This window comes from Felis catus, chromosome C1 (genome assembly GCF_018350175.1).
Source record: "Felis catus isolate Fca126 chromosome C1, F.catus_Fca126_mat1.0, whole genome shotgun sequence".
Lineage (NCBI taxonomy): Eukaryota > Metazoa > Chordata > Mammalia > Carnivora > Felidae > Felis > Felis catus.
This window is the reverse complement of record NC_058375.1, coordinates 139,318,581-139,341,503: the sequence shown is the minus strand read 5'-3', so window position 1 is coordinate 139,341,503 and position 22,923 is coordinate 139,318,581. Positions and strand designations below refer to the sequence as shown.

The window sequence follows — 22,923 nt, the reverse complement described above, 5'->3', positions numbered from 1 at the left end:
CCCAAAACTACTTTCCTCCCTTTTCAAGGAGATTCTGTTGCTACAGAGTGTTGATGGTCCTGCCACCCCACCAGCCACAACGCAGCCCAAATACTGTGGTTGGTGACTGGGTGTGGAGACAAGGACTCATTTCCAACTGTAGTTAAGAAAATATGTAAGGCAAAGGTAATACACAAAGAACACTTTCGACAGAGAATAATAGTACTAAAGAATACAAATAGCTAATCTGATAATCAAGCACAGGAAGCTGGTTCTTCAAAGTAAATTGTTTAAACATCGCAAGAAAACTCAAACTTAAGCTATACATTCCCAAAATGCGACGGTAAGCTGTCTTTATGTTTCACACTGTCAAAATATGTGTGTGTGTGTGTGTGTGTGTGTGTGTGTGTGTGTGTGTGATAGTCACCTGACATACAGAAAGTGTATTGTCCTCAAATAAGTTTAGTTATGAGTTTTAATAATAAATGATGAGTTTTGTCTCATTTGAATGACTATTCAGAGAATTATTTTTATCTCTACCTGCCAAATATAATCATGTGAAAAAAGGCAAAGTGTAATTCTAAAGACAGAACCCTACCCACTGCTATTAAAAACATGCCTTTATTTGGTCATGTAGTGTGGCACTGAAATGTAGAACTTTTCTGGGTAATCAGGAGGTGTCTCTACCTGTCCACCAACAACCAATGTTTCATTGAAAAGAAACATTATGGTGCCAATCTAGAAATAAATCCTTTCCTAAATTTGGCTCAAGGCAGAATACACATTGAATGTAAGAGCAATGACATGAAGACCAACGGGAAATGTTCAAGAAGAGTAAAATTTATATACTAAAAAAGGAATTTTATTATTTGATTATTACTTTGACAGACAATACTTGTAGGCTAGTTAATGTAAGATCAGAGATGGCAGATGATAATTTCAAAATATAGTTTAGAAAACAGGAGCACTTTTCCCATTTTTAAATAATGACTGAAACAAGTATATAAAGACACTCATTTCCCCCACCCCAGTTTCATAGACTCAAAATGTAAGTTTTGAGTGTGTACATCATGGTGGAGGTGGAGAGGTGTAATGCCAGCCGAAGCCACTTTCCTTTCCAAGAATTCCCTAACACTGTGCCAAGATCTGGCAGTGCGCCTCTCCGGCTATGATGATGTACTGGAGCCCAGCACTGAGGGCTTATTCTTGGCCACTGAACCTTAAACTATAAAGGATTTATGGTTCAGAGAGAAACTTGCATCATTTATTTAGAAAAAGTATAAATATCTTTCAGGCCATACTTCATGACAAACTGGTAACTGAAGGAAAGAATGTAGCAGAGGGTAAGGAGATGAATGCTACTTTCTGAGTGGTGTAATACCAGGCACAGTATATTCTCTAGTGTTGTCACATAGCTTCAGTATTGGGGCAGCATTCTGTAGGGGCGATTCGGTCCAACTTTCCATGGACTGTTAAAAATCTCTACTAATTAAAATTGTTGTATATGTGGGGGTGGGGTAGGAAGGTAAAGGAAGAAAGTCTGAGTTGGTAGTTTTTAGCAACACTGTTGGGAGGGACTTTCAAGCTTTAAAATGCTTCCAAGTAGAACTCGTGCTTGAAATGAACAGCTAATAACAACTTGTAATCTGATACGCCAATTTGTATGCGATGTGCTGAACTTGATTAACAAATGGTTATCAACTATTTCATCCATTAAACATATATATTATAATCCTCTCACCCTCAACCTGGTTAGTAAATCTTTTATTCATGGATAATGCATAGGTAAACAATAACTAAAGTCAAATTACCACAATTCCACGGTGGTGAAATCCAAATTAATAAGGTTGTCTAACATAAAACAACAATAACAACAAAACAAAAACAAAAATAAAAAACCACAAAGAGATGAAAAAAAATGGGCAAGGAGGCTAATTTTTACTGAGCCTCATTTGAGTGTTGGATAATCTACTTATGGTATCTCATTTAATTCTTAAGACATTATTTTGAGCAGGAACTGATATTCCCACTTGGGGGGTGAGGAGATTGCAGCTTGGGTGATTAATTCAGCTACCCAGCATCATTTAGGAAACTGACGCCCCTGGGATTAAGCTCATGTGAGAATGCCCAAAGCCTATACCTCTTTCTGCCACACTCTGCTTTCTCTCTAGTTCTCTGTAGACTATGTTCATAGAGTACTTGATGTTTTGAAATAAAACCTCTTAGGAAGCAATCTCAAAAAGTGCTGAACAGTTCTAATGCATTATTAGTAATTCTGTTACATTTAATATCCCACCAAAGATTAAAAATGCCTTTCTAAGACCATAAACTGACCAGGTCATTTACTATGACAGTTGGCTAAGGTATCAACTTAAGGACAACGTGGACATCTCAGCCCTAGGCAGACATCAGTGCTCCAGTCACAGCATTGATCTGTTGGTCCAGAGAGGACCCACACAACCTGAAAACAAGATTGATGCCCAGCTTAATTAATTACCATAATTTTTTTTTCTTTTTACTTTGCTTGCTTCTGAAAAGAATTTGAAGTGGTTTGCTGAGAACAAAGACTGCAACAGAAAATAAATGATAGGTTTGTGGGATGTGGGGGTGGGGAGAGATAAGATAATAAATCTATTCTAACACTTGAGTTAACATACACTTTATCTGGAGGGATCTGACAGAATCTTGGATTAATTTACTTTGGTGGACATGGAAATAGTATGAAAAACTGAGAAGCTAAGAAGGTTTAAAATGATAACGTGTAAGAAAATTGGTTACCTAACCTTTTCTTCTGAGATACTACAAAGATAAACACTAGGGGATGGGGTCCTAACATTCCACATTAGCAAGGTGGAATCAATTAGATTTTCCTATAATAAACAAATTGTTTATGGAGTCAGTCTCTATCTTTCTCTCTTGACTTTATTAAAATGTCAGCCTTTGCTACAGTATATAGAAGGAAACCTAATGCATTGCTTATCTTTTTAAAAGCAGAAATCTGATTATTAATGCACAAGACTTTATTTGTCCAGCATTGCTGAGGACTAAGGGGTTCTATGTAAATAAAATTTACATCATGACTGGTTTGTTCACCAGACTAAGAGTACACATTTTAAAAATGTTTTACTGGAAATCTTTTCAAATACAATCATGCTTTGTCTTACACAGATATTGAACATAGTTTAATTTTTTTCTTGATGAACCAGAATCATCAAGACATCAAAGAAAGGCCATTTGGCTTGAAGTCAGACAGACTTGTGTTTGAAATTTCGCCTTTCCTGGTCTTATACATTGAGAACATTGGCTTTCGGGGGCATCATTAAATAAGCTATGAGGAAGCCCTTCCTTTGTTTTGTGAACTATAGAAGAAAAAACAATGTTTGTGAAACAGCACTTTGTTTTGTTTTTTTTAACGTGCAAAAGTGAGGTAGGTCCTGAAAAGACCAGAGATTTTAAAAAATGTTATGTGCCCTAGAGCTTCTAAGGCTGTTATACCTTACTTTTTAATGATAGATAAATATTTCAGTGTTATCATTAATATTTTATTATATGTTTTCAATTTTGCACCTCTAAATATATGCTTTACATTATTTTTTGTGAATTACTAAAAATATTTTTAGCATATCATGATATCAAGGTTTTCATACTAAGGTTGTCAGAATGCCAACTTACAATGTCAGGCAGTGGAGAAGGACATTTGAATTGACAGAAATGTTATGCTCCCTGTTAGCAATTCATCTATTGCCTATAATAAGGAAGAAGAATCTGGATATTTTAAACACTTACAATAAACATAGTGAGTGAAACCCAGGTGCTTATTCAAATGCAGCAAAATAAATGTTTCTTGGACTCTTAGATAATGATTTTTTTAAAAGTGTATCTCCCCAAACATTAGTGAGCAACTCAGTCCCAGGAGTTTGCAAACACACACTAACCAGAAGATTAGGACCATTGTTTAATGTGAAATGTGTTAAAAGTACATGCCTTTATTCTCCTGAGGACATGAAGAGATATTTAGACAAGGCATTTAGGACAGGAAGAATGTTTCCAGGAAAGGGAGGCCATAATCTTTTTTTTTAGCTAAGCTTTTTGTAAAATGGCACCTAAAAAGACGTGGTTTCATTTGCACAGAGATTGTAAAACAGTTCAGCATCTACATTTTAAATTTGTAGCAGTCCATTTATATTATAAAAGCCCAATTTTGCTGTTTCTAATTACTTTTTGAATAAACTGTCAAAAGTATTTAGGTTTATCAACCTAAAGAATGTTTTGTCTGGTCTCAGAGAGATTAGAGAATAAAATGTTTTGTGAACAGGAGTATGGAATTCATTTTCTTATCAAACGTAGAAACATTATGCCCAGAGCATATCCTGACAAGTATATATTAGGCATTATAAGCAACGGGTTTAAGGACCTCCTGGTCATTTGGAGAAAGACAATCTTTTTATTGTGCTGGCAAAAATGTTTTTGGTTTCCTGCCATTAAACCTAAGTGCCAGTGGAAGTTTGAGCAGAGTTGAAAATAGCTTTATATAATATACTCTTTAAGAGAATAATATATATTTGTAAGAGTAATTTTTATTTCCTAAGGAGATGAAAAATTACGTTTCTTCATTACATGTGGGGAATGTGCATAATTATCTCCTCCTGGTCAGATATAAATTTTTCTATCTGCTTTGAACATTCTGCATATTTCTTGCCTCGTGAGCCAATTCTACCATTGTGAGAGGGGGTAAAACCCAGAAGACCCCTACTAATTTCTTCTAAATTGAATGGTAGTTTCATGGAGAAGTTTTCATTTAATTTATATGATCAGATTGTGTTAAGTAGAACCAGACTGTGGGGTTAAACATTTCCATATGTTATAAAGGCCCAGAACTTTTCCTGAAAGGAGACACCATTCTGAACACAGACGTTACCTGTGGCTTCCAGAAATGGCTGCAATTGCACCCTGGTTTGGCCCTCTCCTCAGCAGTATGTGTCACATGCGAGCACATGGAGGAGATGCTGTCCCCCGGCACTTCCTGTTGCCCTACCTCTGCCACACCCGTGGACTCCAAAGGTCACCAGATTTTTTTCCCAGTCATTGCTACTTGCCTTCATCCTCTGGGTATGGAATGCAGAGTTAGATAAATGCAGGGAAGGAAGGCAGAATTAACAAAACTCTGGAAATCTGGTTCCTAGGTTACAGGCCCTTGTGGAATCTACAAATGCTTCACAACTCACCCCTTGATAGGACATTTTGGTGACTATAACCATCCCCTCTTCATTTTATGCTCCAGAAGTTTGTGAGACCTCAATGAGTCATGAAGAATCCTAATTTCAAATCCAAAGAATCCAAAGTGATGATAACATAAAATAACAATTGACATCTGAACAAAGGTTAGTATTTGACAATGGATAAAGATTGGTATACCTTCCCTTCCTCGGGGCTTTGTTGACATGAATTGTGAACGTCGTCTTCTCTTACTAATTTTCCAGGCCAAGAAGTGAGTCCTTTGATTTGGCCCCAGACCAAGTCGCCAACATTGAACGTCCTTGGCCTATAATGTATCAACTCATTTGAAGAAGGGGAATCTGGATTCCTTAGGTCATCTTCACTACTAATGCTCTTAGCGTCTGAAGGGCTAGGCACACACCCATTAATGCTTTTGGCATTAAAGTCTCCATTGTAATGGATGTAGTCTTTGACTAGAGAATTTTCCAAACTATTTGAGGAGCTTGGAGATTGCTCCTCTAGGACCAGGTCTTGCCTTGTAGTGCCCAGCAGCTCTCCAAAGCCCCGACTCTGTCGAGGTCTGTTCCCATTAATGTGTGCGCATCTTTCCACAGTGTTCTCTAGTCTCTCCTTAAAACTCATCATAGTTCTTTTGTAGTTATTATACCTGAAATTTTCCTCCAGAATTTTATCCCCTTGACAGTTTCTTGGTGGTAACAGTACCGGGTGCTGTTCCCCAGGCAGAAATGGCAGTGTGGAGACATTGTTGGACCTTTCGTGACAAGGACTACTGTGGACATGGCCTGGATGATCTAAGAATTCCTCACACTTCCACCTGTTTCGCTCCCCTCCAGGGCTTTGCTCCCCATCCCACTGTTTTTTGGATGTGTGGCAACTTGCTGACTTGAAATATTCAAACCCATCTCCTTCATTTGAGTTCTTCCCATGGTCCAGATTCCTGGGCAGCCGAGCCCCTCTTGCATTCCTTAGCCTACCATCATGATCGACACTGCCCATGTTTCGTCCATGAATGACTGCACTGACAGCACTGGGGAGACTTAATGGGTCACCAATCGAGGCAGTGAAGGCACTCATGGCACTCAGAGCTGGAATGGGGCTGATCTGAGTTGTACTGTTGACTGCAGTGGTGATGACAGCCTGCACTCCTTTGCTGGCTGCATCAACCACTGCTTTGTAAATGGCATCCACAGAAGCATCGCCTGGGCCGCCCACAATGAGGCCGTCCTTCACCTGCTGACCAAGAGATGAGTCAATCCTCGGCTGCAACTCACAAGATGGATCTTGGAAAGGTGGAAGTGGGGTGTTTGGATTCTCAGGAAGAGCTGTGAGCCCCGGCTGAGTGCTTATTCTTTTGTTTAGGAGAGCTGCATCTTCCTGCATTCTCACCTTGAAGAAACAGACAGGAAGCAATGAGAGAGAGAAAAGTCTTTAAAGACCTCAAAGAGAAAGACCATATTTTTAAGATTTGCCAAAATGCAAACAAACATAACAAGGAAGGAAATATAAAGGAAGAGCAAGGCTCAAACATGAAATAAAAAGTCACTGTTTACAAAAGCTTGGGTCCCATTTCTTTGGTTGAAATCATTTCACAGATTTTTTTTTTTAAAGAAATCATCATTACCAAACATTCTTTAGCAAAGTTACAGGTGAGGTGGTTGGACACAAACTGTTTTCAGGTGATGACTCCACCTATTTACCTGTCATTACAGGTTTTGCAACTTGGAATTCAAAGAGAGAAACAAGTCCATCACCAGCACTGCTCGAATTACAAAGGGAACCAAATTTTGAAAAGGATTTCTCACTCACTTATATTTCTACTGAAATACAACTAAGCTCCCTCCCTCTCTCTCTGTCTCTCTCTCTCTCTCTCCATATATATATATATATATATATATATATATATGAGTATGATATATATATATATGATATATATATGAATATCATACTCTTTTCATAACAACAAAATGTTTCTGATATGACACTATTTTTGAAGGTTTCGGATAGAACAGTGACACCTATTCTTCAATCTTACCTGGCTACTGGCTGGGGGACACCCCTTTGCTGTCAACAGTGTCAATGTCTCTCTATAGATGTGACTGTTAATTGGGAAGAAATGAAGGGAGGGAATGCCCACTAGGTAAGAATATGCATGTTCAGGACAGGAAGGATGATGCAGTTTGAAAAAGTCCCCAAGGTTATTCTAATTTCACCAACCCCACCTAAGAATTGCTGCTTCAGACCCTTGACACTTCAATTTTTCCCCTCAATGATCTCTCCCTTCTTGTCTTCACATCCTTTTCCACTAACCAGAACCTGGGATCCATCAGCGTATCAACCACTCTCTTGTTATTCTTCCCCTGTCTACACCTACCAGATAAAATCTCAATCTGGGATCATTTTCACTGCCTGCTTATCTGTATCCACAGTGAGGTTGCTGAGTATCTGTCTAGGAATTCAGGGTGTTCAACTGCAGCTGGGGGCTTATTGTTCTCATCAATCCAGTGACCCTCTAGTTAGGTACCATTCTCTTTCACAGCCATTCAAATCTTCATCCACTTCTTGAAGCTGGCTGCTTACCATCTCTAGCACTATTCTTAGCTGATAGCCTTACTTAACAGAGAAAATGGAGTTCATAAGGTTAAGAATTCTCATAGTTCTTATATTCTGCTACTCTCTGCCCCCTGGCAGGACACACTTCTCTGCAACTATCTATGCCCCCAATCCGACCCTGCTTCCCAGCGGAAGAGAGCCCTCTTCTGCTCTCTGAAGGTAAGTCCTTCATTTATGCTCTGGATCCCAAGGCACTCCTCAGGGATCTTACCTCATCCGTTATCCCTTGTCTTCCTTATGTTCAATCTTTTCTACTTTTCATTTTCATTTTTATTTTTCCTTTAGCATACAACCATGTGCATAGCTTCCATATTCTAAAAGTTTGCATTCAACCTACGTCTGTTTCTCTTATGTTCTTCCTAGTCACGTTTTTGAAAGAGTAATCCATACTCTTTAATCCTAACCTTTTCATCCCTCCACCCACTGCAATCTGTCTTGTGCTCCCATCACCCCACCAAAACTGAATTCCACCATCACTGGTGATGTCCTAAATCTAGTGGATTCTCTTCAGGCTTTATCTGCTTGTTTGAGATTCTCAGTGACATGGCTGAGCACTTTCTCTTCCCTTCTAAATTTATTTTATTCCACAAGATGTACATGGACATATTCTCATTGTCAAAATAGACAAAATTTTCTTTATCACTACTCCCCACCCAAATCTGACTTTCCCATCTCACTCTGATCCCATTTTCTTTCTCAGAAGTAATCAGTGCTGGAGAGCATCCTTGCAGACACTTATTTTTAATACATTAAGGTGTTTAGGTGTATAGCTAATTTTCTTTCTTTCCTTCCTTCTTTCACATAAATGGTTTTGTACTTTAGTATTGTTCTATAATACTACAGTATTGAAGTCTTGCAATCTTGTGGATCTTTTCAAATCAGTTATATAAATATACCTAAACCTACTAGTACTAGAAAGATGGATATACCATAATATATTTAATTATTTCCCTACTGATAGACACTTAAGTGGCTTCTAATTTTTGCCACCACAAATAACGTTGTAATGAACATTCTGGCATGTGCCCTTTTGTTTACATTTGAAGATTTCTCTAAAATAGATACAAAGAAGTTGAACTTCTGGGTCAAAGGGTATGTATATTTATTTTTTACATTATTTTTGAAAAATGCTTATTTTTGAGAGAGAGAGAGACCATGCACGGGTGCGGGGGTGGGAGTGGGAGAGAGAAAGAGGGAGACAGAGGATCTGAAGTGGGCTCCGGGCTGATAGCAGGGAGCTCAATACAGGACTCACACTCACAAACCACAACATCATGACCTGAGCCGAAGTTGAACGCTTAACTGACTGAACCACCCAGGCATCCCAAGGATATGGGATGGTAACCACCCAGGCATACCCAAGGATAGGTATATTTAAAAACCTGATAGGGGCACCTGGGTGGCTCAGTTGGTTAACTGACTGACTCTTGCTTTCAGCTCAGGTCATGATCTCATGGTTTGTGGGTTCAAGCCCCAGGTTGGGCTCTGTGCTGACAGCACTGAGCCTGCTTGGTTGGGATTCTCTCTCCCTTTCTCTCTGTCCTTCCCCTGTTGGCTCTCTCTCAAAATAAATAAAAGAAACTTAAAACAAAAACCCTGATAAACTGTCAAGTTACCTGGATTTGTATCAGCATACAATCTGTATCAGCATACAATCAGACCAACAATGTCTCTAAAAGTCAGCAAGGAATATCAATCAATCTGATTGACACATAAATGTTGTAATTTGTCTAACTCTGATTACTCTTTTCATATGTTCATTAATAATTTATTTTTCATTTTCCATTCATATCTATTGCTCATTTTTCTATTATCTATTTCTATTTCTATTATCAATTATCTTTTTTCTTCCTGATTTGTAGGAGCTCTTTTTGTGTAATGAATGTCGATTACTTGCCATTATTATGCAAGTATTTTCTGCCAGGTGCCACTTGTCTTTAACTTTGTTTAAAATGCCCTTGATCATATGGAGATTTTAAAGTTTTATGTATTCAACCTTATTACTTCTTTTCTTTTTGACCTCCTGATTTTGTATCTTACTGAAAGAACCTTCTCTGCCTCAAGACTATTAAAAAAAATCTGTATTTTTTTTTATATTTATTAAGTGTCATTCTTTCCATCTAGATCCTTAATCTATCAGAAATGTATTCAGCTTGTAAAGGTAAAGGAAGGAGATGTGGCTAAGCCAGGGAGAGTGGTGAGGGCAGGACTGGAGAGTCAGGCCAAGCTGGCATGTTAAAGATGTAGATTTCAGTCAGGGGAGCAGTGGAAACCACCAAAGGGTTTAAGAGGATCATATGATCAGTTTTTACTGTCCACTCCAAAAGCACCACTGAGAGGCCTCAGTCAAAATAAAATAACCTTCACACAAAAGACTGGAATGTTTAACAATAGTCATTCTTGGGAAATAATAGTAAGTGGACGTGAGAGGGCACATGACCTCCTTTTTCTGTCTCTTCCCCCCAGTTAAGTATTTTAACAGACCTAGACATTGTTTACTATTTGAATAACCCAGGGAAGGAGAGTACCTGAAAGTTCTGAAACAGACAAGCCATAGGGTTACTGTTAGCCGGGCAAGGAATTGTGGGCTGTCCTTGAAATGCTTGCAGGTTCTGGTACCCCTGGAGAAGTTGCTGCTGCGGCTGCTGATTTGGAGGAAACATCTGATTGTTGTTTAACAGCGACTGCAGATGAGTCAGTTGATGGTTATTCAATGTATTGTTTATTGAGGACATGTCACCTATAGTTTGAAAAACATAAAATGTAAGTCAGTGTGACTCTTCAGAGATCCTATGCCTATCTATGCACCTGAGGATTCCTGAAACAAAAACTGAAAACTGCACTTGGCATGGTCATTCTTTTCTCTTTTTCTCATCAATGTCTTACTAAGTGGTAAACAGAGAGTATTATTATTAATTAATTTTATCTTTCGTAATTAGTTTTTTGACTTTATGTCCTGGAGACACTACTTAGTTTTTGCTCTATCCATTAGCCAATCATTATAGATTGAGCTTTAGTGTTATAAACTCCTTGATATTATTTTTGTTACAGCACCTAAAACTAAAGGTGGAAATTAATCGTAAAATGTTTTAGTAATCATAAGTATCTGAGCGAATTATTAAAATGAGTGGATCTGATCAGGCCTTGTTAACAAAATTTAGTTCTCATGCCACAGTCGTCAATAAATACCACCAAAAAAAATCAGATTTGGCCAAGGAATATGTATATTGTTTTTAAGTAAAAGGTTGGTCACCTAAAATTAAAGCTCTAAAGAAAGCTAATAATACAAAAGAATTCATTGCCATAATCATTAAAAATGAATATTATTAAATCAGATGGGATTAGTCAACAACTAAGTTCATATTCATAATTCAAAATTAACTTGTTTTAAAATTACATTGAAATTATCTTGAAGACAATGCCATTGAAATTGTCTTGTAACTTGAAATATGTAAACCTGTGATGTATTTTAGGTTATTTAACTATTGATTTTGACACCAAATAGAACTAATAAACTATAGCAACTAGTAAACTATAAAATTAGTAAACTATATTCTAAAGGTGTCCATAAAATCTGGAAACATTATTATTAATTTTTAGGTACTGCAGATGCCCTTTTGGCAGTGTTATGTGTATGTGCCTCTTTCCAGACTTTCTGGATAGACCTCTGCACTTAATATTACAGCTATCTGCATCAGTCAGTTGGATATACTTGCATTATTTTCTAACTTTTTTGCGATAGAATAATATACGTGAAGGATTTTGTTTTTAAGCCACAAAGTTCTAAGGAATTATACTGGCTGAGGAAATCTAACAGCAGCTATTGAGACTGTCTGTTTCCTTGAACTTGAGCAAAATTTATCTTTGGATGTTTTTATGCCTTGTTTCTTATTTTGCTGGATAAGCATTTACTTTTGTTTATGTAGGGGTCACCTGGAAGAAACACTTCCTCAAACAGTTTCCATCCACAATGCAGCCGCTCATACTAACCCTGTGATGCCACACCAACTAAAATTCAAATAAGAGTTATTTTTATGATGGGCCTGTGCTTTATTGTTTGGAAAATAAGACTCTACTTGGCTTAAGAGAATGATAGGTAGGTTAAGTTTAAGTGGCATCAGAATTAGAAGATCAGAGAAAGCAGATTAAAATGTTATTCAGTACTGCTAGAATAGGGGAAGAGGAAAAAGTCATTTTCATGTTTGTATAACTATGGGTGTGTGTGGGTGTTATTATATTTAGTTCCTTAAGCAAGCTGTGACATAACAAAAACATTTTTAAAAATAGTGTGACAAAATGGAGTTTTTAAAAAGGAGAAAATAGAATTAGAAAAACGTTTCTTTTGTAAAAATTTGTGAAAAAATTTAACTTACCAAGCAGACCTGTCCCCAGTAGAGGGTTAAGTAGCTGTGGCACCACAGAGTTACTGTTGAGTTTAGCTGGACCAGGTGTATTCCCAGCATTATTAGATATATTCAGCAATGTTTCTGCCATTGACACCACTGCTGTCCCACCAAGTGTTGAGACAGTCAGTGCTGCCACTGCTGATGATGTAGTGGTTGTGGTAGTGGTTGCCTGGGAGGAAGTTGCTATGGAAACCTCTGGATGATTAGCGGTGTTGGCCGATGCTGAGTTCAGGACACCTCCCAACAGCTGGGGATTCAAGGCCATTAATCCTGAGGCCCCAGTGACAGCTGGGAGGAACAGGGGGTTAAAAGTAGTGTCACTGCCTGCAAAGCTCGGTAAAGGGTTCCCCAGGGGGCTGGTTAAAAGGGTCTCAGCTCGGCTGTTCTCTGACTGATTGCTTGGCAAATGGTCTGGTGGGGCTGTCATCTGTGTTAATGAGGGTAAAGGGGTATTTTGCTGTTGCAAAAGATCTGAGATGGTCAGATTGAAAGATGGCAGGGGAAGCATGGCAGCTGCTTGGGCTTGGTTCTGAAGCAGGGCTGCTAAGAGCTGAAAGTGAACAGGCTGCAATACCTGCCCATCCATGTCACCGGAGAGAAAAGCTAAAGCAGCGTTTACATTCGGGTTGAGAAAACCTAAAGGGTGGAGGTTGATCTCAGACTTGCCTTCTCCTGCTGAAGGCTGGAGGATATTTAATAGATTCTGGTTTAGGAGATGCTGTTGATTCACTGGCAAAGAGATAGGTAGAGAACTGAGGAGGCTGGGGTTCAAGGGGTGTGGAAGATGGTTGTTTGAAGTGCTGTTGGATGGAAAATGAAGTGCGTGCTCTTGGCCAACATAAGGAAAATCACTCCCAATAGGCAGCTGACTCTGCAGTGGGTTTCCAGCTGCGGTGGTAACTATGACGCCATCTTGAAGAACAGATGTTGTCTTTGTGATGGCAGGGTGGCTGGTGCCAGCTATGGCTATGGAGGATGATGGTCCTGAACCGCCTAAAATGAAGAAGAAGAAGAAAAAAAACACTTATTAATTATGGACGTTAAAGAAGACAACCCCATAAAAATACATTAAGGTATATTTCAATTAATTTGTTACACACCACCTTTGGGAATTTAAATCAGATTAATTGTAATCAGAGATGATTTGGCACTGTTTAATAACACTTAAATTTAACTCTATACTTCCTCATCTACTTTGAAAATAGGTATATTGAAGAAGTTTAGAAATATTAAAAAATATTAAGAAATAGCTAACTATTCTGTCAAATAGCTTGCTTTTCACAAAGTGGACAAGGTGATGAAGACAGGGCAATCTGTGCTGTAGCTGGTAGACAAGGTAACAAAGCTTTATTTTTCAAAATATATTTTCATTTAAGAAAATGTTTTTGGTCTTTATTTATAACACTACCTTCCTTTTAGTGAAAAAAAAAACCCCTAGAATATACATGAGAGTATAAAACAAAATAAAAAATACCTATGGAGATAACTATTAATATTTTAATGTGTAGTTCTGCAGGCTTTTCCCACCTGTATGTATATACATATGCAGACATATATACACATATTACATATTTTAACAAAAATGGAATCATGCTGTTTTATAACCTTTTTCTTTTATCGATAGGTTTTGACTATCTTTCCATGTTAAGTCGTGTTAACTTTAGAGCCATTTTACTATTATCATGTATGAATATACCAAAATTTAATCAATCTACAGTCATGGATATCTGATTGTTTCCAATCTTTTACTGTTGTAAGCAACACTATGGTAAGCATTCTTATTAACTCATCTTTGCCAATATGCTCAGTTATTTTCTAAGGATAAATTCTTAAAAGTGGAATTCCAGGGACAAAAGTGTTTACATATTTTTTAATATGAGTACATATTGTCACACTGCCCTACAGTGAAGTTGATCAATGCACATTCAACTTACATTTTCATAAACAGGGTATAGCTGTGTTCATTTCTCACCAACACAATGTTTTATCATTTAAAAATTTTTTGTCACTGATAGCATAAAGATACTCTGTACTTAGGATTCCTTAAATCAGACCAAATGCCATCACCCAAATAGCATTCTTAATCTTGAAAGTCTTACGCTTCAGACGAAAATTCAAGGAACTTAATATTTAAAAATATAAAATTTCAGTTGCTTATTATAATCGTTTTAGTTGTTCTCAATCCAAGCTGCACAACAGAATTACCTGGAGAACTTCAAACAAACAAATAAACAAAAACAATGCCTGGGCCTTATCCCAGGCTAGTTGAAAGCTTGTCTCTTAGGGTACAGCTTGAGCAGTAGTATCCTTTGAAATCACCCCTGGTGATCCAGATGCACAAGGGATGGGGTGAGAATCACATTCTGTTGAAAAGGAACCTACATTGTTTTCATAAAAGGTCTTTCCCTAAAGAGAAGCATTATGTTATATATGCATTCATCAAATATTGTTACAGGCTTATGTAACATGTATATGATATAATGAACAACACTAGTGTTACTGAAAATCTAAAATAAATCCAAACACTTTAATGCTGTGCTATGCCATCAAAAACTTTATATTTGACCATGTTACCATTGAGACCTTGTCTAAATACATATATGCAGAAATGTTTCCATAGTTGTAATAGTACTACAAATTTTATATGCTTCTTGTTTTTTTCTAATGGAATAACACAAGAATTTTTCCTTTTTGGTATATGGAAGTTTGCATGAATATTTTTAACCTTGTAGTCTATGGATCGATCATATTTGTTGACCTATTCTGATAAAGTTTGGTATTTATATTTTCATCATCGTATATAACACAGGGATGAACATCTTCCTGCATATGATACTTTGCTACCTTTGAGTTTTCTTTAGGAAAAACTGGCATGATTGTTGTGAGAATCAAAAACAGGTCAGTGACAGGCTTGTAATGTCTAAAAGTCTACACAAATAAATGGAGTTATCATTGTCAGCATTATCATTTACATTAGTAGCTGCGGTTAGTAGTGGTGATGTAGTAATAGTAGTAAGTATAAATCAGTATATCCAACACACCTTATAGAATATCTCTATATTGCATGGCTTTGCAATTTTTCCCAGCTGTCATGTCTGTCTTTTTTTTAAGTTTTCAGTGTTTCATTTAAAGAATGAGATTTATAAAAAATCTGTTTAAAAATATATAAATATTTATAAACCTTTATCACAAGACAATGACTGTGCACAATGAGTAGAGTAAGAACATATCAAATACTGAAGGAAGCATATGGTATACAATTCTTTAAATGTTAATTCAGCTTTGTGATAAAACAGTCAACACCTTAAGCATTTCATTGCTTCGTAAAGCTTCCTATTTCTGTAAGTGGCAAAAAGTGTGCTTTATTTGCATTTTGAAACCATGTTTTTAAACAAGCCAATAACAACTCTTATTTACTGGTAATCACTATCTGTGGCCATTTTTTTCCCATCTGCTAACCAATAATGACATATTTAAATGTACAGATCACTGTTCTTTTAACCACAACCACAGCACATTTTCAAAAAACTCTAGCAAGACATTACAGATGTAGGGTTTCCTTAGAGTTTACTATTATTAATATTTTTGTCTTGTTTTTTAAGAGAGAAACATCTACATTTAGGAGCCATTTGGGGACATTATTCTAAAAGTTCTTAATATAAATATTCTTGAGGAATGACAATAAAGAAAGTATGGTTGCTCTTGAGGAATGACAATAAAGAAAATATTACAAACAAGAAGGTTGTGGACATCCCAAGCTTCTTAAGGGTAATATGTGGATCAAGGCCTATTTTTTATTTTCTCTAACTTTCAACAATGAGCAGGAAGGCTCTGTTAAATAAAAGGATAGAAATGGTGATATAAAACAACCACAAAAACAGCTCCCTGCCCTTTCATGCAGGAACTCATTGTATAGGACAAGTGATAAACACACAAATCTCCCTGTCTTTCTTTTTCCTCTTTCTATACACATTTATTGGGAGCTTATATGAATCAGAAATGTTAAAGCTCTGTTCACAGAGCTAGTGTAACTATAATGCAATATGCTAAGAGATTTGACGGATATACAACAAAGGGACAATTGGAAAACTGAAGGTGTGAGGGTAAACTAAGCAATGGTAACATTTGATCTGGGATTTGAAACTGGAAAAGGAGATAGAAACAAGATCATTAGAAAAAAAGGGAAGGAGATAATGAAGTGCATGGAGGATAATAAAGTACATGGAGGTACATATCCTGAAAACAAAGAAACTGACCAAAAATATTGATGCTGCTTTTCCACACACACCTCCCCTCCCACCATGGTTAAACCTAGTGCCTTAGACAAGCAGCACAGAAATTTGAAATTATCTTTCTAAACCATTGAAGGCAAGGATCACTTCTTATTTCTGAGACCTAACATGGTCTCTAACACACGGTTGACATTCCAAAAATGTTGGTTCAATGAATCTATTAAGAACATAAAACCGGCATTCAACGTCTAGAAATCAGAGCTTTTGATGCTGTGTGTGTGGCATGTGTGTATGGGAAGTAAGGGAGAGGACACCATCCATTTGTGGATAAAGTAAAAACTGATATCAGTGTTGGTCCAAAGCCAGGAGGTCAGGGACAGGAAAGGAGATGGTTGGAAGGTGACAAGTTACTTTAGACTCTCACGTGGTCCAGGGAGTTAAAATCACCTTACAGAGGAAGAGGCACATTCCAAAGTATTCTTAGTTCTTAAAGTCACTCAGAAATGCTTGGGGTCATCCAAAGAAGACCCTGAATTTTTATATCTGGAGTGAAATTGGAGATTGCTTATTTCTGAGCTGCTTAATCTGCTTAATAGGCACTCTCTGGCAAACCTACTTCACAGTTCTGCATAAAAACCATATGGTCTCTTGAAGCACATGGAAAAAAAATGTTTTCTTAAAGATGAATTTTTTTTCCAGCCAAGATGTTTTGTGCTTAAACTAATGAAAGGGACAGTTACTAAGTTCTTTTAAAAAGCGAACTATTCACTAAACAATAAGCAGTTAAATAGCCAAATGGCATCTGGAGCCTGGAACAAGTTAGTAAGCTGGAGAAGTCCTTTAACTGAAAAAAAAAAAAAAATGATTATTTCACACCAGCCAGCAGCACCATGAACTGGCACAAATTCTTTTTCTCATTGTCTCTGTTGCTTTTAATGAAGTAGGAGATGAGACTGAAAAGTCACCCAAATAAACTTTCCTGGGGTGAGGTCACGTGCCTAGACACCCAATCAGAGGTTGAGATAAACTGGGACAATCAGGAATTGACACTGTTAACCTTCCCAGTGGGGTAGATTTCCAGATGTAAACAGTACTCTTCGCATACACATATAATTTATGACGTGTGTGAGTGTATATGTGTGTGTACACACAGAAGTAGCACCAGTAAAATTTTTAAAGGTTTTTAAAGGATATTTTCCTATTATTACTAGTTTCATTCTTGAGATGTTTTTTTCTGCTTCATTTAAAAATTTTTTTTTGCTTTTTAGAACAAAGGTAATATCTACCGCTTTAGATTTATTTCTCTTGTCACCGATATTCTTTAAGGAAAGTCATTGTTTACATTATGCTAAACTCTTCTATGGTCAGCTCTTAAGTATTAATATTATTGTACATGTCTTTGTATGCACACAAGAGATGGCATAAAACTTATACCAAATGGATCAATAAATTGCTTTTAAAATGTCATTATACCCATTTGATCTATATCCCCAATTTTGAATAAACACTACTTTATGCTAGAAAATTTTTTCAAAGTTAATATGCCCAAATACTGATTTTTATCTATAAAAATTTAAGAACCTAAGAGATGATTCATATAAAAGATATGCCTTCACCATTTGACCTTTATAATTTGCTTTGGCAAGTGTACTTTAAATGCAAACAAGGTCAATGGTAATCTTTAATAAAAATGAATGCTTGTAGAAACAAGAGGAAACATCATGCCCTAGTGAGTCTAATAAAATATAATTCACTTTTCAATCCTATGGAAATAGTAAAATTTTCTCCTCTATATTTAAAGGATTAATTTAAAAAATAAATAGAAAGATAACTTGTATGAAAAGTCTAGATCTTCCAACAAGACATTATTTTCCCAAGCCTTAGTAATGGCATTGTATATGTATTTATAAAAATATATCAATTTCTATCTTTGTGCTTTGGATCCTGATGTAAATTCCTAGCATTCTTTTAGCAGAAGTAGGCAGGAAGACCTGGGGACTGGTGGTTATTTGCTCTGTAAAAGGAAGGGAGGGAGGGGGACCCCAAACCAAAGCATTTAGAGAAGAATTGGGGGTAAGGGATCAATGGCAGTATCTAATGAAATGCTTTCCGCCCTTAACAGGGCCAACCTGCTGGGGAGGAAGAAAACAAGTGGAAGGGATGCTTGAATACTGGAATATGAAGTTTGAGTCATGACTGTATCAAGATCAGTCTTGTGGTGGTAATGGTGTCAGGCAAAAAAAAAAAAAAAAGTGAATTTGTGTGTGTGTGTGTGTGTGTGTGTGTGTGTGTGTGTGTTACTGATCATTTGTTTTCTTAACACAGAATTACTCTTAAACTGTTGGAGTAAATGCAAAAATGCTTGAGATGTTTCAAGTAACAAAGTTTTGGTTTATTTTTAGAAATGCTTTTTATCACATGATAAAAATTTTTATTGTAAGGAAACCAATTTTGAGAAAAGAGGTTAAATCCCTTGCTTGGTGGGATTTCTGCTCTCTGAATATGAGCGTAGAGTAACACTTAAAATGTTTCAATATTCCATTCAGAAGTTTTATCTCCTTATTTTGTTTAATGAGCAGAGTAAACTGAGTTTCTAAGTTATAAATACAGTTAACTTTGTGTCCTTCCATTGTATACTACTTTATCTGCAGTGCTAAAACAGTGCTTAGCACATACTAGGTGCTCAATAAATATTTGTTGAGTTAATTACCTCATGAATATTCTAAGACAGTTTAGACCTATTTGGGGCTGCAAAACCAACTTAGTGTGCCCCAACCAGTATATTTTGATAAATGAAATAGAAAAACAAAAGAATACATTGTATATCTAGGGCACTATTTTGTGCAAACTGTTTCTGCTAATTTATATATATATGAGAGCTAGGTCATGTTAGTAGGTGATAAAATCATTTCAGTGGGCCATGACTGTCTTAGAGAAAAAAAAAAAAGAAAGAAATAGAATACGACAGGATAAGATAGCATGGGATCAAAAAGATCAGAGTGCATCACATATAATTGTTTTATTTTTGGAAACTTTTGTTATAAATTAAAAACATATATCTAGTGGATTATAATGCAAGTTAATTTCTTACTGTAGGAAGGAAGAAGTACCAAAAGGCTGAAAACATTGCTTTAGAGTCAGGCCTCTGAGTTGCTCAACTTTGTGGGGAGTGGTTTATGGAGCTGTGCTCCAGGAAGCATGTTTGTCAGAAGAGGTGTCCCTGTGGAGTTGTAGAGCACAGGAGCTCTGCCCTAGGTTATCTATGATAAATACTCTCCCTTGTACCTGTACCCATGGGTCTTGGACAGATATTTTGAAATTTCCTGGACTAGCTCTCACTGAGGAGTAGCTCAGCAACTCCTTCACACTTCTGTTGTTCCATTTTTAATCTGTAGAAAGGTGGGCTGTTACTTTGAATTTGCAAGTATAATTCTTACAAAATAACTTTTAGTCTACTCTTTACTTGACTGGATTAATGCTGTTTGATGTAAGTTCCTATAAAGGAAGAACACTAAGATTTATCTAGTACTACATGCAAGTGGAAATGAAATCTATTTTGATGATACCACAGGAATATTTTTAAGCATTATTTTTAATGAGTCAAATTTGTGTAGAGTGAACATCACTGCCTAGAATTGGGTACTTTTAGAAGCTGCATCAGTGTTTTCAGACCACTTGATTTTAGTAAGTAATAGCTTAGGCATGTCCTAGAGAACTGAAGGATTTCTAGTGACTTCATAAGTGAGTTTAGTGTATTGCAATGGAATAAAATTCTCCCAATTTGCACACTGGGACAATTTATTTCTTGAAAGGTACAAAATAGATCATTGAATCAGCAAACATATCACACCACTCTGAGTTCTGTCTTCACCTTTGATTATACAGACTCAATGTCTAAAGTCAAACATATTTTAAGTCCTTCTTTTGTACACAAGGAAACATTAAGCCTGGAATATGTAAACAAACAAGTGGTGTAACCCTGATAATAGGAAACCTTCTTAAACAGCAAGACATTGTTGTAAAAATATCTTACAGCAAAGAAGAAATGGCTCATTTTGCAAAAACTTAACTGAAAGAACAGACATAGATTTTTATCACACAATCAAGAATTTAATAGAGTTTTGGTATTGGCTAAAAAACAAAGCAGAAGGCAACTTTTAACCTAGAAGCCTTGTGCATCAGAGGAGGGATAAATTCTAGGCATTTAATGTTTGGTTGCAAATACTGTCAATAGCAACTATTAGTAATTCATTCACAACCTTAAAGGAGCCTTTGCCCTTCTTCACTCTACATTAGTCTCTGTAAGACTAGAAGATTATTTCCACACAAACGTCACATATCCTGAGAGGGCTAATAACTTACATAGTACAATCCATCCGTGAACATTTTTATCCCATATTCTCTTTGCACCTGTAACTTCAAATGTAGGGAATGACAGTTTCCCTTTATTTTCTTTACTGGCATGTTCTGAGAATAAATAAATACATAGAACATAACACCAAGCTCATTGCTTTGCAGTCTGTTACCTAAAGTGTTCTTTTGTGGTCTCTATTTCATTTTCTTATACCTACCATATCAATGGCTGTACTGAGTTTCAATCACATGCTTTTTGTGCTGAAAGAAAAAACACTTTCTTTTCCAGAGTTTTTAAAAAATATATATAAATATCCGTGAACATATATTTATTCATAGGTTTATTTATATTGTTGTTAGTCAGTGTATCTCTTTAAGAGTTAAGGCAAATAAATGAATTATTTTCTCTTCTGGTATAAACTCATACTCTTCCTCTTCAGAGGATTCTATTTTCCTGTGTTTAGAAGAGTTGATTAAATGTTTTTTACTAGAAAAAAAAGAATATAAAAGGGGTTTTGAAGTGAAAAAGTTGTATTTAATGACTATCACATTGGAGAAGGTAAGGTTGTTATTAAGTTGGTTAGCAGAGTAGTCACAATCTTTTTGCTTCTTTGAAATTGTGAAAAACCACAGGGCTACGGAAGGGATAAGTTGTCCCAGGGACACTGACAGGACTTGGTCCTCTGCAGAGGCCAGGGTTACTGGCGTGTGTGATCTTGTTCTATGGCCAGCAGGTGAGCAGCGGTCAGAAAACTGAGGAGGCACAGGCCTGATAACATTTGCCAGTCAAGGGCACCTGATTTGGGATTCCTCCCTGAACCAAAACCCCACAGGATATGTGCTGGAACCATTTACATGCTGAAACTTGGCTCTCTTCATAAATGGAAAGTTGCTTTAAATGGACACTACTGATGGATTTCAGAACATACCTGCATTCAACAGTTTGAGAATTTGAACTGAGAATCAGAACTTTGGGGTTTGGTTTGCCAGACCCAGCCAGGCTTGGCTTTACAACTTGAGGAATGTCAGCAAGGATCCTACTGGTCATTTTCTAAATCCGTTACATGGAGATACTAAGCTTTACTTGTAATTTGAAATCCAAAAAGTGAATAGAAACCTGTAAACTTTATGATGCGAAGTGTTCAGAGAGCTTTAATGGAAAGGCAATTTCAAAACAGCAAATAGAATTAATAAAACCTTGCATAGTCTTAAATTTTAGAAATATTTTCTAGGCATTTTATATCTTTTACCTGATATATTTTTTTTTATCTCAGCCTCCAATTCCCATATTTGAGATGTGATACAATTTTAAATGTTTCCCATGGAATCCACATGTAGGCCTAAAAAAATCAGTATCCGGGTTGTTTATAATAGAAAAACTCTCTTTAAAATAAGTTTCTGACAATAAATAACCAATCAAATTAAGTGTTCTCAGAGCGAGTGATTTCTCCTCTTAAAGTCTTACTGTAACATTTTTGAGTTGCTTAGGAGAGTGGAAAAGGCACTGGATTAAGCAGGTTACTTGAGTTGTGTCCGGGCTCCGTTACCAGAGAGAAGAGTAGCACTATGTTACCTGTGGGTTTCTTTCACCTTCACTGTGTTGTCATGCTCGGAAGGGCAGAACTAGCATCTGCATAGGTGCCTCCTTCAAAGGTCTACTGACACATCGCCCAGTAGGAAACCCATTCTTATCTGATTGAATGAGGTGATACAAATTCATTAAAATGAAGGTCAACAAATGTGACTCACAAATGAGGGGCAGTTCTCTTGACAGTTTGGACATTTCATCTGTGTTGACACAACATCCTAGCATCAGAGTACAGAGAGAAGGCAAAAATCACTGACCTTTGTCTAAAAGTGCATCAAAAGTTTACAAATGTGGCTTGTAACATGCACTGATGTGTTTTAATGTATTACCTGTTGGGTATTTTTAAAAATTTTGAAAGTGAAACATTCAAAGTTTTTTTTGACTACTGAAGTTTTTAGATGAAGAACTTACACAGCTGGGAAGAAAATGGATTTTACAATCAGATGAACCTGAGTTCAAATTTTAATTCAGTTATGCACGAGTTTGGTCAATTATTTAAATTCTCTGAAGTTCAGTT

General features: G+C 36.6%; 1 protein-coding gene across 4 annotated transcripts in view; it reads right to left on the bottom strand.

Moving 5' to 3' along the window:
- MBD5 (methyl-CpG binding domain protein 5) overlaps window positions 1–22,923 on the bottom strand; it is a 451,089-nt gene that overhangs the window by 20,091 nt on the left and 408,075 nt on the right. For 3 of the 4 annotated variants that reach the window (XM_045033740.1, XM_045033739.1, XM_045033741.1), the window contains 3 exons: window positions 12,201–13,226; window positions 10,356–10,567; window positions 5,395–6,603 (listed from right to left, as the gene is read on the bottom strand). In XM_045033740.1, the coding sequence (XP_044889675.1) occupies window positions 5,395–6,603; window positions 10,356–10,567; window positions 12,201–13,226 (2,447 nt within the window). The remainder of the gene's footprint in view (window positions 1–5,394; window positions 6,604–10,355; window positions 10,568–12,200; window positions 13,227–22,923) is intronic. The other variant, XM_045033742.1, reaches the window with a different exon arrangement.